General features: G+C 45.6%; 1 protein-coding gene across 1 annotated transcript in view; it reads right to left on the bottom strand.

Moving 5' to 3' along the window:
* snd1 (staphylococcal nuclease and tudor domain containing 1) overlaps window positions 1–15,044 on the bottom strand; it is a 143,941-nt gene that overhangs the window by 111,652 nt on the left and 17,245 nt on the right. Inside the window, exons 11-13 of the mRNA XM_079184164.1 lie at window positions 8,416–8,517; window positions 2,492–2,592; window positions 900–1,010 (exon numbers count right to left, since the gene is read on the bottom strand). Of these exons, the coding sequence (XP_079040290.1) occupies window positions 900–1,010; window positions 2,492–2,592; window positions 8,416–8,517 (314 nt within the window). The remainder of the gene's footprint in view (window positions 1–899; window positions 1,011–2,491; window positions 2,593–8,415; window positions 8,518–15,044) is intronic.

The raw sequence follows: 15,044 nt of genomic DNA, 5'->3' as shown, positions 1-15,044 counted from the left end.
CAAGGCCAAAGAAGGACACATTTGAAAACGGCTAAGGTGGAAAAAATAAGGACAAAATGTGCAAAAGAAACAGGAAAGCAGGAGCAGGGAGAGAGCAGGAAAGGAGGGCGGTTGGGCAGTGACACTGCATGAGAGAGAGAGAGGGGGGAGTGAAAGAGTTAGTCCTATAAAAAGGAGGCTGTGGCTTCATCTGCTCTACCTATAGCCAGCAGATCTTAATCTATAGCAGAGCAATAAAGCTCGCACTAAATCTCTCCACTGCACCTCCATATAATTATATTCATAGGGCCTGTGTAAAGAGAGCCCCGGATTTAATGGCCAGCGCTCGGGAAAATGTACGTTTGTACAAAGCATGTATGTACCGGTATATATAAAAAAAAATTTAAAAAAAGTGTGTGAATATGTGAGACCAATGATGTGTTTTCTGGGGGAAATGTAGAAACAATTGTGATGGGCTGGGACTTATAGTGGTGGCTTTGCTAAAATATAATTATTAAATAATAAGTGAATTGCTTCACCTGTGCCATGTTAGGTAACGGCACAGGGTAAAAGCAATTTGGAAAAAAAATGTCTTCCCCTTCCCAAGAGCTACATTTGTCAAGGTCACACACAACTCGTGGATGGCAGAGAGAGAGAGAGAGAGAGTGTGTGTGTGTGTATGTGCATGTACTAAAGAGATTTGTGTCGCGTGTGCGCATGCATGATTTTATTAGGAGCAAAGAGGAAGAAGGCACCTTTATGAGAGCGAACACGCGTTTGAGCGACCCGTTGTGTCAAGTGTGCAGGCTCAGGTAAGAGGGAGGTGGCTGGAGTGAGGGTGAAGGTGTTATGTTTGAAAGAGTGAGAGTGTGTGTGTGTATGTGCGTGTGTGTGTGTGTCGATGTGGCGTGCTCCTTTACCGAGCCTCTGCGGCAAGCAGCTCGTCGTAGTGGGAGGAGCGCTGGTCGTCGTCCTGTCTGTATCGGATGACTGTGGCCAGGCCCTTACTGACCAGAGCCTCCGCTATGTTACTAGAGGAAAGAGAGAGAGAGATCACTTTAATAAAAAAAAACAGGCAAAACCCCCTTGGCATTATATTAAAAAGAAATAAGGTCATGATGAATCCCAGAGGTGGCATCGCAGAGGAACAAAGGTCACTTAAATGTTGACATTGCACACATGACTAAGCACTTCCTCGGCGGGTTACTGAGGAGAGGATGAAGGGAGTATTGTTGGACGTAATGCAGCACTTAGTGGCTTCCAGCCCTTTGGACATCGGTGTTCTGGTCGAAGTGTGGGAGAAAGGAACGATGGGCACAAAAAAGTAAACTCTTCAGCCTCGACTGAGCTTGCGTCAGTGAGTGCACCAAGCGGGGGAATTGTGAATAATTCAATACAAGTTCATGAAAGGTTGAAGGACGAGGTCACACAAGGTTGGAAACATTTGAACCGGTGACTGTTTCGCCCCCATGAACTCAGCTTTCACGGGGCGGCCATTCCAACTGTTATCTGCGGAGCAGCTGGTGCAGTTTGCTAATTCTGGCTTGTAATTGGCTGGTCGTGAGGTCGGGTCCTTACCTCTGTATACACACCCGGATACAAGACCGTTGGGTTGATGATGAAAAGGGATCGTTTATTCCATGTGTGCATGTAACTGTGCTTTGTGTCAGAGCAGACTTCTGATGGTGATTTTCAAAATCATACGGCATTAAAGCTCCTCCATCTGGTTTTCATTCAATTTGAACCTCTAAGTAGTTTAAGAACATTTATATCATAACATTTTATACATGTTTATGTATAAAATACATGCTTCGAACAGATAAGACCCGTTTTCCTCAAAGCAGTCTCTGTAGATAGAAAGTAATTGCTTGCACTGAGGCGACCCCGAAAATTAAAATACAAAAAGGCGCACTTTCAGGTTACTTTGTGATTGACGGTGAGATTACAAGTTCTAAGCATTTACAAATGACTGTGTCAGAAGCTTTATACAGGGAGACAGCTGGTGAAATAAAATGATATTTTTTAGTGAAGTCCCTGATGATGGGGTGGGGGGGTTTCATTGTGCGCTGCAGCTGGAGTAAGTGGCCATCGGAGGGCTCCTTCACGTTAGCGCTGCAGCAGCAGCAGCTTGGCTATAACCTACAATACAGAGCAACACAATCGTGGCCTCCTTTTTGTCTTATTCGGTCACGTGGCTCCTCATTCTCCGTCTCTACCATTGTATCTGTTGAAACTCGGCCGAGCCAACCGACCTTGTGACGCAACATGGCTGTGCGCTTGCACACAATCTTTTGTTTACATTTGTCATGTTTGTTACAGAATTGTTAAGAGTGGAAATCATTTAGCAATTCAGCTTAACTTTGGTAGACTGCTTCATTCCCACTTTTAAAAAGGTAGTGTATACAGAAAATACAGTGACAGAAAGGCATTGTTTTGAATTGTATAAAAACGAGGAGAATAAACCTAAATAGAACCGACTAAAATGAAAGTGGTGGCACAATGTGGTACTTACATGCCGCCAATTGTGACTGTGGCACAGGTGCGTTCGGAGAATGCAGGGGTGCTTTCTCCCGGACCAGTAGCTGCTCTGATGTAGTCAACCGTCACATTGACCTGAAGGGGAGAAGCAGGAGAAGAAGTTAACAAAAAAAACACCAAGAGCAGCGAGAAAAACGCAACACAAGTTACAGTAACAATTACTGTAGGGAGTGTTCTGGTGTGTGTGTGTGTGTGTGTGTGTGTGTGTGTGTGTGTGTGTGTGTCCCAATTCTCAAGGTCACCCCCAGTCAGTGTGAATCACATCAGCAAGCACTGTAGATCTCCCTAGAGGGGCAGTATTAAAACACTGTGGGTGTTTGGGACAATACATACACACACACACACAAACACACACACGGAACCCAAATGACCCTACATTGTGTGTTCTCAAAACAGCTCCCTTGGGACGGACTCCAATCCACCCACCCTGAAAATTCAATTTCGTCACTCAGCTGTGTGTGCGTGTGCGTGTGTGTGTGTGCATGCATATCCACAGGCGTATGACGGGGAAAGCCTGCTTCGCGGCCCAGACACAGGCAGACAGAGCTGACAGCGGGGATGCAGCCGTACCGCCGCACAAAGTCGACAGTTTAAGAGCCGCGTGTCGACCTAGTGCGATAGGAGGTGAGGATGCGTGAATCTGGCTCTGCGGCACACCGTCGCAGCGTAGACACGAGTCAAGATGGAGACGATGTAGACAGGCCCATTACAGGGACACGAAAGAGACGACGCGGCACGACGTCGGCTCGTCAGTACATGGACAGGACGAGAGCGTGGAGAGGTGAGCAAGGGACGAGAACGGCTTCTGTCAGGGCAGAGCGGATCTGTCAAGAGTCACGGTGGAGATTGCTAATTAGTGAGGGATTATCTGGAAGAAATGAGATGAATTTGGCCCTTAGTTTGGTCTCAACTAAAACGCCTTTAAAGTGTGTTATTGACGCAAACGCCACATATTCTATTTCACCTTTATGAGACAACATTTGCATCCCAGCTGTCGCTTGCACATGTCCATCAATAGCACTGATATCCTAACAGTCACACAATTACCGGCTACAGAATTGGTCAGTGAACATTATGCAATCGCTTTTTTTTTTTTAAAAACACCCCCACCTTCATTACTTTTGTAACCACGCAAATAACCCATTGTCTTGGTCTTGAAGGAAAGTATTTTGTCCTCACTCCCACATCGCGGCTCTCCGTTTCCTCGTAGCCAGAACATGACAGCGTTTCAAGTCTAATTCAGAGACGTTGGGAAAAAAAGACGCCATTCAAGTGAAGTGTCTTGTTCTTGGTTACATTTCTGTTCAATGGCGTAGCATCGCCAGGCCTGGGTAATGGTAGATTAGAGGACAAAAAGCAATGAAGAACAGGAAGGATTCAAGTTGGCTGGAGAGGACAACATGAGATGAAGGGAGAAACACTAAAAGGAGATTGAAACACACAAGCATAATATAATGCATGTGTGTGTCAAGGTGTATGTATGCATAAGTTACAACTCATGGTAAACAGATGGTTTTACTAATGGTGATGGGGAGAAAGCTCAACACATAAATGATCATTTTGTGATAAAAGCACCATATTTATAGAACAAAACTGGATACTGGGCCATCAATAACTCGCATTCTGGTGGCCGTGGCAGCCATTTTTCAAAATGTCCACCAGCGGTTAGTCAAACTTTCATATCCCATTGGACCCATATGTGATAATGGACATAATCTAAACCCTAGTATTGGACTTTTACAAAGTAATTAGTCATTTCAATATATTATAATCTTATCATATTGTGCCCAGAATCAGCAAGCTATTTTACTAATTTGTCAGATTGTGGATAAAAGAGCAAACGTTGTTTTATTCTGTATTTATAAGTACAGAAGCAGGTAGGTGACAAACCTACAGTCATGTAGAATGCTGATAATGTAGTTACTTTAGTAGTAGTATTAGTAGGAAATAGGGAGAAAGGAAGTAGGGAGAATTAATACTGGTAAAAGTGCTATACCAGAATAAGTAGTACTAGTTGTTCCAGTGTGTCCTTAGAGACTTTAGACACACACACACACACACACACACACACACACACACACACACACACACACACACACACACACACACACACACACACACACACACACACACACACACACACACACACACACACACACACACACACACACACACACACACACACAGCAGCAGAGCACAGTGGGCATAAGCCAGTCACAGTAGGCTTGAATAAAACAAAAACAAACCATGGGACCCGGTGACTCTTAGATACACACGCTTTCCGTCTGCTCGAACACACACACACCTGAAGCTTTCCCCCAAATACACACCACAACAAATACTACATTGCACACGCGGCATGCACACCAATGAGAGGGGAAAACTCCGCCGCTAACAGTACTACACAAGCAGCTGCGTAACAGGAGCCACTCTGAGCACGCGGGATTATCCGAATGTGCTCAACCCTGATAAGTGGCTTAATGCAACATTTCCATTGGACTCTTTTTTTTTTTTCTTCTTCTTCTTCTTCTGCTGAGGCTGAGACCCGGGTGCACAAGAAGCACTACTTATAAAGTTAGCCAAATCGAGCTTTTTGGGATTATGTCACCATGCAAACGCTGCCATTTCAATAGGGGGGTTTGGGGATACATATTAGAAAGAGACGGGGGGGGGGGACAGGCGGACGAACGTACAGTGACGGAGATAAAAGAGAAGATGGAGAAATGCCTCGGAGCGCATTTAGCTAACATTAAACGGATAGTTCAGAAGTCTTTTGACATACGATCCGATGAACGCAATGACAGCGAAAAGGGCACTCATTGGAATATGGATAAAAGATATGTTGTATAAAAGAAGCAGACACACCTTATAGAGATGAGGAATAGGGGGTATTAGGGCTTTGAGTCTCGTAGTTAATGCTTAGTCACGTCCTAGACGGGTTAGTCAGGGAGGAAATCGGCTTGTTTCCCCAATTCATGCAATGCATCGCACTCCTTGGCAGTGTCTGAGCTTTGGAATGGAAGATTGTCATGGGGGGGAATACCTTTAGGTCAATGTGATAACCCAACCTTGTGGACAATTAGCTTCGGGCCACGTCCAGTTGGAGCTTAGGTGATGCTAAGACACACCTTCTGAGATCTGATAATAAATCAGCAGACACACCTCTGTATGCGACCAGGGGATTCCCTTTTAAATCCAACGGGTCGAGGCCCCATTACCCCACTGTTGAGGTCAAATCCTTTGTCTCGGTTTGTCGGAAAAAGAAAAAAGCTGAAATTCAAGGAAAGCAGTGGTCTTAGAGTCTCTACTAATGCTTTCTGCTCCAAATGTGTCTCTACAGAGCTTAGTGTTCGCAGACAGGATGACAGTAAGTGGGTCGACTAAACTCCGCTCCTCGTTGGAGGGCAGCGTGCATCTGTGCACCTACCTGCATCCAACTCGTCAACTCGAGTAAGCCAAGGTAGCGCAGATGAACACTCGAAGCTTGGAGGGTTAAGTATGGCGCTCGCAAAACATTCACCCACAGAGAGCCTGTGATCACTTCATCCCAAAAGAACATTCCTTCTGTGTTGGCAAGGCAGCTAAAGGATAATGCTTGTACATTTAAAAAAAAAAAAGCTGTATTTGAGGGCCTCTAAGTATTTGTAAAAACATGATATATACGTTGAGAGATGGTTTGAGTCAGAGCTTTAGCCTCGTGTCTTAGCGACGCTATAGGAACGAGAGGGACTCGACGTTCCAGAGCTCTTGTGCTATTGATCTTGCTGATGGAGGAGGGAGGATGCTGTATGGCCGGGCAAGAGCTCTCCACTTAAACCTAACCCACTTCTGAGAGCTTAAGAGCACAGCCTCGGGATACACAACTTCAATACGAATGAACTGTAGAGGACTACAGAGGCGTATACTGCATGTATGTATGTATGTATGTATGCATGCATGTATGTATGACTACAAAACAATTTGCCCGAGTCTAAAAAAGGAACATCTTAGCTGGCTGACTCTATAAAATCAATAAATAAGAATCTGAGCAATGTTTAGAAGGTGTGTGTGTGTGTGTGCTGAGGACAATTATAACGTGCAACTTGACTTGTACCATAACAAGGTATGAAGAATGTTGCACCACTAATACATGCATGATTATTATGTGCCAACTTATTTTCTTTGGGTTGCATGCCATTAGTGCTAGCATGAGCAGACAGGCGTGTATACATATATGTATGCCTCTGTCCATAAACGCCCACATATATGTTTAGTGATTTTATCTACATGCACGGACACACCACACAGACACTTGCCGTGTGTTTTAACGCAGGCATTCTCTTCCACAAATAAGCCCAAAATGGTACATTACACACATTATACGGCTTGGATTTCATCACCATGCTAGTGGCGTATTTTGCATGCTATCTTTACACCTTGAAAAGGCTGTGGTCGCCCATCACACACACACACACACACACACACACACACACACACACACACACACACACACACACACACACACACACACACACACACTCATTATCTCCCAACACAAACACCACAAATAAAAGCAGCGGAATCATTACTCTCGCTTCACTCGGCAAAAGCCGGCTCACGGCTGAATTTTCTGTCATTAAAAAAACATTAATGAGGATGATTAAAATGAGTGTGATGAGAGGCTGGGACAGGGAGATGAATCTCGCTCCTGTGCTCGATGCCAAAAGGAACTCTCTCTTGGGGCTTTTGGCATTGAGTGGGTGCATGTTTTGGTGTTCATCGAGCTATAATGCAAATGTTGTTTTGGGGGGGTTTTCAACATGGTAGAGATATTAAAAACACACTGATAATTGATTTGTGTACGTTGTAACTGATATCCGATACTTGGAAGTTATCTTATGAACTCAATACAGTTTTTTGCAGCTTCCGACTCTGGAAGTCATTTTGTCAGTGTGATTGCAGCAGAAGTGCATCGTCGGTTTTTCCATCAATCTGCACCTTCAACTGCATTTCCACGTTTTTTTTGTAAGAAAGATTCCAATCTTTTCCAGCACGGCTCACATTATATTGTGGCCCCTCAAAGTCTGACAACTGTTAAGAGTTAGCGATTTGAAAAAATAAAAACATGAGCCTTCATTGGGTTCAGGCAGTGGACAACAGCTCTAGGCGTGCCTGTGAGCAACAGCCGCCTCCTCTCCCTGTGCCATTAACTGCCACTATACGTTCAGTGACAGCAATGTGGGCGTCATTTCACTGATTTACTGAGGGGACTCTGGTGTAAAAGCAATCTACTGTGTGTGCTACAAACTCTCTACTTCTACTTCTGAAATGTGAGGAAAAGTTGGCAAACTTCCTCGGAACATTTAACCTAATTTGAGTAAAGTTCAAGGGTTTATTTTTCTCTCAATTGACTTCAATTCATAGTTCATCTCATACAATTTGGAGAAGGGGCAGATGTTCCAGCAGTGGTGTGTGTCTTGAGTGCTCTCCAGCTCAGTGCCGGGTCCTTCTGGGTCAGATGTGTGTAAATCATAGCGGCCTCTTGGGTGTAAGGACTCGGTAGATCAATAGACACGAGAGGGGGGAAATCAACACGGCTTGTTTAAAGGGTGCGACCGGGCCAATACCGAGCCCCAGGGCATCTACGGAGAGTACTTGGTATTCAAACTGAGAAAATGGATATCCAGCAAAGGGCTTCAGAAATGTGTGTTCCCTTCCGGTGAGGGAGGGGGAGGAGAAGGGTGTTGGAGCTTATGTACAGCCACCGGGGGAATCCCTGTTTAGAGCTATTGTTTAATCTATCAAAAGCTGATTAGAGACAAATCTAGTTGATCCACACACACACACACACACACACACACACACACGCTGAGTCAAAAAGGGATTGGGAAGGTTTCAATTTCTGTCGCTGGTTCTTACCTTTTTACCGATGAGCTTCTTCCTCAGGAACTCGCGGGCCTCGAACATGTAGGGGATGTCGTAGAGCGGACGGAAACGTTTGTCTTTGTCCTTGTTCTTCTCCTGAATAGAGACGGGGTCAGAAAGAGGATGGAGGGAGAGAGAGAAAAGACAAAAGGGAAAGAATTATTCGCATTGCACTTTCAAAAGCGGTGTGACATGAACACAGATTCGCACACTTTCAGATGTTTGTTCCTCTACTTCAGTCCTGCGTCAGGCAGGATCTGGACTTTTTAATGTGTACGGCAGCATTTCAAAAACATGCACAGTCGCACAAACAGCTTCCTCAAACACTGTTGTCGTCAATCCTCAAAAATCAAAGTACACAAGTTACCAAGGGCACGGGTGGAACCAGCCGAGGCAAATACACTTTGTGCTAAACGGATGTACAAAGGCGGGCTGACACTATGTGCATACACGGTGGTGCATACACAGATGTATGCACCACCGTGCACACTCAACACAGCGGCACACAAAAACTTCCCTCAATACGCTCACCCACTCTGTGACAGGAGCAGGCCACAAATAGACCGTATTTGCATTTTCAAAAAGGAAGCTGAGGTTTTGCGTTGTTCCCGATGCGCGCACGCACGCACACACACACACACACACACACACACACACACACACACACACACACACACACACACACACACACACACACACACACACACACACACACACACACACACACACACACACACACACACACACACACCTTGTAGGGTCGGGAAGATGAAGAAAAAACATAATACAGCAAATGACAATGACACAGCGGGAAAATAAACGACAGGCGCCAACAGGAGGAGTAACGCTATGAATGACAATACCGGTGCGCTCGCCGTCCCGGCCCTTCCCACCCTCCTCCTTTGAATGCCATCATTATCCGTCATACAAACAGAAGGAACACTCTTCCGAATCAACACACAGGGTTGGATTAATTCCTCATTTCCTCTTCCCTTCAATGGTTTTCATTCATTTTTAATGCCTCTCAAGTTGTTCGGCGCTGCCAGGTGTGGCACACAGCTGGGCTGATGGATGTGGCGAGAACACATGGGGAGCGACGGGGGCTGCGAGCGTGCGTTTGTATGTTGGAGCGCGTGTGCTCGTGAGGACAAACCACCAGTAAAACGGAGAGATCTGCGCCATGTTTCAGTGACAATGCTTCTGCACAGAAGGCCGGTTGTATTGGCCCCGGTAGAGGAGCCAGCCAGCTCCTTTTAACCTTGGCAGAAATGTAATAACCTTTGAGTTTAATAGCTTGCCATCCTTCTTTTCTTACTCCCTCACTCGTGTCCTTCTCCTCTTTTCACTAGCGGAGTCAGCAGCCCCCACGTGGAACCTCAGAGGTGAGTTAATCTCACACATGGCCAGAGGAAATCCCCTTCCCCCTTTCTCCCCTCTCCCCCCACCACCCCCACAGGGCTCCGCCAAGAGCCGATGTCCTCCATTTTGTGTCAGTCGGGGCTTATTGTCGGGGTCTTTCATCCCTACAGAGTCAGTGGCGGTGGGATGATGACGGGGCCTTTAAGGAGCACTGCCAGCCAGGAATCCTGAGTTCTGTGCCTGAGCTGCGGGCTTAGCCGTCCACTGCTGCGGGATGAGGATAACTTTTACCGAGCTGGCGTCGCTCGGGTGAAATCCTTCTTTTGGACCAGACTTTTGTAATGTCATACATTAAGACAATTTCCCAGACACTGAATGACGGTGTTTGCATCCTGAAGGGCTATTACACACGGCAGCACTCAATTGTGGAGGCCTTTAGCATTGTGATAGAGTAAAGAATGAACCTAAGAGGAGAGGGAAAGACAAAGAATAGGGAGAAAAAAAATCATTTTTTAACTAATAAGCCGTTTCGCGGTAGAAATGGAGCCATGTCACTTAGGGCAACGAGTGTAAATGCCAGCACTCTATGCCAATTAGACACAAGGAGCGGAGAAGCAGACGACGAGGACAAAAGGGTACTTCATCTTTTAGAAGGTCTGCGAGGAAACTGAGCGAGGGCCGAGTCAAAGACAGCAAGGTGAAGGAGTCAGGAAACAAGAAAATGAGACAGAGAGAGGAAATGTTGGTCTCCTTTAAGCTCCAAAAGAGTCCACATTAGTCGCAGTCCTATTAAAAGAAAAAGGGACATTAAGCATTCCCCGCTATTCAAACTGTCGGAAAGAAATGTGCTGTTCCACCTTGATGAGCAGTGTGAAAACATGGATTGTGACAAGTCTAATTATTCGACAAAGGAGACGATTTCAACTGCAGTCTCTGGACCAAGACAAACTGACATTAGCGTCATTAAATACACTTCGTATTAGTACACTTCCTGAAGCAAAGAGCATGAAGGATGTCGCTGGTTGTGGTACTACGACACAAAATGCAATATATCTAATCTAATAACCATATATTCACAGCAGTATTGTCCATACGCCAGAATACAAAGAAGTGATTAAACTAAACTGACTTGAACTGATCCCCACACTCCACTCTAGAGAGACAACCTGGATTCCAGAATGAAATTACCTGCAGTACCGTAACAACTAACAGCCACTCAATTCATGATAAGCTGCTTCCAGGACGGGTGCAGGTGAATTTATTGGGACAGCTGTGACGGGTCGCAGCCCATGTTCCGATTGCACGGTCATAAATAAGGATGTCATACAATAAACAGCCAGCTGTAAGCAGCGAGAGAGAGGCGGCCGCACTATTCAACGTGTGCAGTGCTGTTCTGCTAAAAAAAAAAAAGACAAATATCCGATGTTGCTGAATATGTTCAACTGTCGAAAGCACTTAGCGGATTTTAATAGCTTTAGACTGGATAAGGTCGCACATATTCGCAAACACAAAGCCTCCCTTTGTAAACGGCCAATATCAAAACATAATTATATCCAAAAATGATTTGAGGTGGAACCTAAACTGTATCCCTCAAAAGCAACAGTCATATTATCCTACAATTGTAACCAACACAAACCAAGTGGCTTTATCAACAGTGTCAGATATCATCTTGTTGTATTACTGTAACGCAGTAGTTTGTTGTTTTTGCTTGGAATGGTGTCAGATGTATATTTGACAGCATTTGGATGATTTATTTATCTGCTGTCATTGTATTGGAGCATCATGCACTACAGTTGATCATTTTTTTATCTGCCATATTCTACCACATGTTTTTGACCTTGATGTCTTTGGCTGCAGTTGTAGCTGTGAAATAGAATTTAATAGCAAGTCACACACACGTAATAAAAACATAGCACTGTATGACAATTGTTCAAATAACAAAACGTGGGAAACAACAGCAGCCAGTGCGACGACAACAAACAAAAAAAAGATACGGAGTCGACACATTCCGATGCACTTCGTAGTTATGAAGATTGTCAAATCCTGCCCACAGACTATGCCAGACTTTTCAAACCTGCCGTATTCACAGAAATGCTAATAAGAGTGCGGCGTCGCGGTATAAAAATAAACCTAATAATGGGAACGTTAAAAAAAAAATAAGAAGGAGTCAGAAGAAGAGAGAGAGAGTGTGGGGGAAGAGAGGCAGAGAGACAGACAGGTGGTTTATGGGAGGCAGCGGCAGACAGGACTACAAAGTCAACACACACTGAAGGCGGACCGTAGAGAGCGTAGTCACTGTATTGGCTTATGCAAGGACAGGGAGTCGACCTCCCTCCCTATGTGCTCCATCAGCACCGTCCTTAACCCTACTTAAACCACGTAAGCACACAGATGCATTACAATGCATGAAGAGACACACAAACACTTGAGACATCGTCAAAGCAGATACACACACAGACACACAAACACGCCGATTGTGAGTGAGTGAGTGGGTGTAACAGTGAGTCACTGAGTGGCAGAGACATCTCTCCCCACTCTTGTTTACGCTGGGCTTGTCCTGCTGCACATGTGAGAGAAAAAGAGAAAGAGAGCACAAAAAAAAGAAAAGTCAGGGGAGAAGAGGAAAGAGGGAGGAGGAGAGAGAAGAAGAAGAAGAAAAAGCTGACTCCGACTCCTGAGCTCAAAATAACTCCCATCTGAAGATGTGCCACAGCAGTAACGCTGGGGAGGAGTGGAGTCAAACGAGAGGGAGAGCGAAAAAAAGTGAGGAAATTTGTGTCCTATGTTTCGCTGCAGCCAGACACCATTGGTCTACCCATCTGTCAGTCTGAGCACAATTAGTGCAGTCACGAGAGGGGGGAGGGGGGAGGGGAGGGGAGGGGGGGGGGGGGGGGGTGTTAGGCGACTAACGGGAACCAGAGGAGATTGGAGGAGGGGATGGGGATGGGGATGGCAGGAGCGGTCACAGTTCATCAGTCCACTGGTATGTCGCATCTGGCCTTGGTTCCCCTTGAACGGTACACACACCCGGACACACGCAGACATAAATGGCCTCGCTTGCAGAACGCACGGTCAAACAGTGCACAAACGCATCCGGACGGACAGGGATAGTAACGACAACTGGCACGAGAAAATCCCCACAGACCTCTAGAGAATGCAACACACACACACACACACACACACACAAAATTGTCAGAATACCAAATTCCTGAGTTTGTTTTTCTCTGGCGATGTCCTGGGTTCATAGATACTGCAATGGTAGCATGCACACATCTGGAGTGCCTCTATACACACACGCACCCATATATACGGCACATGTGTGTGTAATCCATGTTTGTGCACATGCTGACACCAATTTCCAAGATGTTTCCCGACATAGGCTAATGCAGCTTAACCAAGCATGTCACTGTGCGTTTGCGTGTGTCAGCCGCGCCGCAGAACCGTGACGGCGCCTTTGTGTCCGTCGGCCGCGTTGCGAGCAGGAAGCGAGCTCACTCGTGACGGTGTCGGCCGACAGCACGCGCGGAGCTGGAGGCTGAGAGATACCTGCTGTGACCTCGGAGGTAGCAGTGCTGCTTACGAGCTCGCAACAAAAAAAAATCTGTCACCGCATGTATGCTTCGTACATGCGCACTAACAGGATGTTTTTCTTTACGCATGATGGAGGGGGAATAAACAATCCTACCAACAGCTGTTAGTGACGGCTGGCAAGCGTCTCTCCTTTACAAATACTTTGGCAACTAGGGCCGGGCCATTCAGAGGAAATCTAATATCACAATATCGAGAGCTATAGATATATATATATATATAAAATACTATATCTGCATCTGTAGAGGAGTGTAGACAGGGCATGAAATTAAGTTCCCCTGCTCGCCTAAAGTAACGGCTCAATTGTTCTAATTTAGTGGTCAGACAGAAGCCCGGCCAGAAAATGAGAACGGACATAAAATGCTCCATTCCACGGATGAATGGGGCTGGAATGGTTCTGAAGCGTTAACTGTTAAGAACGATGGTCAATGAAACATTATTCAGCATTATTTTTGGTGTCCCTGCTGTACCGACTATCCCCAAAACTGAGGTCCAGACCGCATTCAGAGAACCGTTCCTCTGTCCGTCGTCTTGATTCTACCTCATGAGTCCGAGGGCTCTTCACAGCCTCAGCAAATCTATCACAACTCTGCATTGCTGCCATAGCGACAACACTCGGCTAGTTATTTCTGTCTGTGAGCTAAGGAGCTGCCCGTTTGTCCTGCTAACGAACAGCACCAGCAGCACCAGCAACAACCATTATCAAAACAACAAAAATGCAGTGTTTATGTAAGGCTAACCTCCAAAAAAAGACCGTCCTCCTGCAGTCAGTTCAAGATGATAAGATATAGAATCGTTAAAGGGCTCGTAACAGTCTATTTTTATCCAGGCTACCATACATTTCGCTCTACTAGCCCAGTGAGCTGGTACCCACAGACTGATTTTGGTAAGTTTGCAGGCTATTTACATGAAAAATTACAACCACACAGGCGCAATTAAATATGCATGAAGCGCAACACATAGCAATACAACACTGTGCCAATATAACACCAATCCAATACACACACAAACATTCACATCTGGGCTCCCTGTGACATACGATGGCGTAACAAAGCACAAAACACACAGTGATGAAGCATCTGGTGCAGGCAAAGACGGACAGAACAGACAGGCACTGAAAGACAGAAAGAGATGGAGGAGAGAGAGAGAGAGAGAGACATTAAGGATGAGGAACCTAGAGAAGGAAAGGAAGCAGCAGAAGTAGTAAAATCAATCAGGAACAGTAGCGTGGGAGAAGGAAAGAATCTCCAGAAGAACATGTAAGAAAAGAATAGAATATGGAACGCAAGGAACAGAAAAAAAAGGGCAGAGAGAGAAAATGGAGAGATGTTTTTTGCCCACGAGCTTATTACGACCACAGAGCGCTAAAGAGAATAAAACGCACACAAAGAGCAACGATGCAGGTCAACAATCTGATCACAGCGTGCACACCCGGAGGGGAAGGGAGAGGACAGGAGGAAGTGACTGTGGAGGAGAAGGAAGAGGAGGAGAGAACAGAGGGAGGGAGAGAGAGAGAGAGCAGTCTCTCAATGACGCAAGGCACTAACGACGCCGGAGAAGAGAAGGAGACGAGGATGGAGGGAGAGGATAAAAACTATAAAGTGGGGAAGATAAACCATAAAATGAAGGAGAGAGGAGTCAGTAAAACAAAAACAATCAAGACAGAAATAATAAAG

This window comes from Pholis gunnellus, assembly GCF_910591455.1.
Source record: "Pholis gunnellus genome assembly, chromosome: 22".
Lineage (NCBI taxonomy): Eukaryota > Metazoa > Chordata > Actinopteri > Perciformes > Pholidae > Pholis > Pholis gunnellus.
This window is presented reverse-complemented; position numbering and strand designations above follow the sequence as displayed.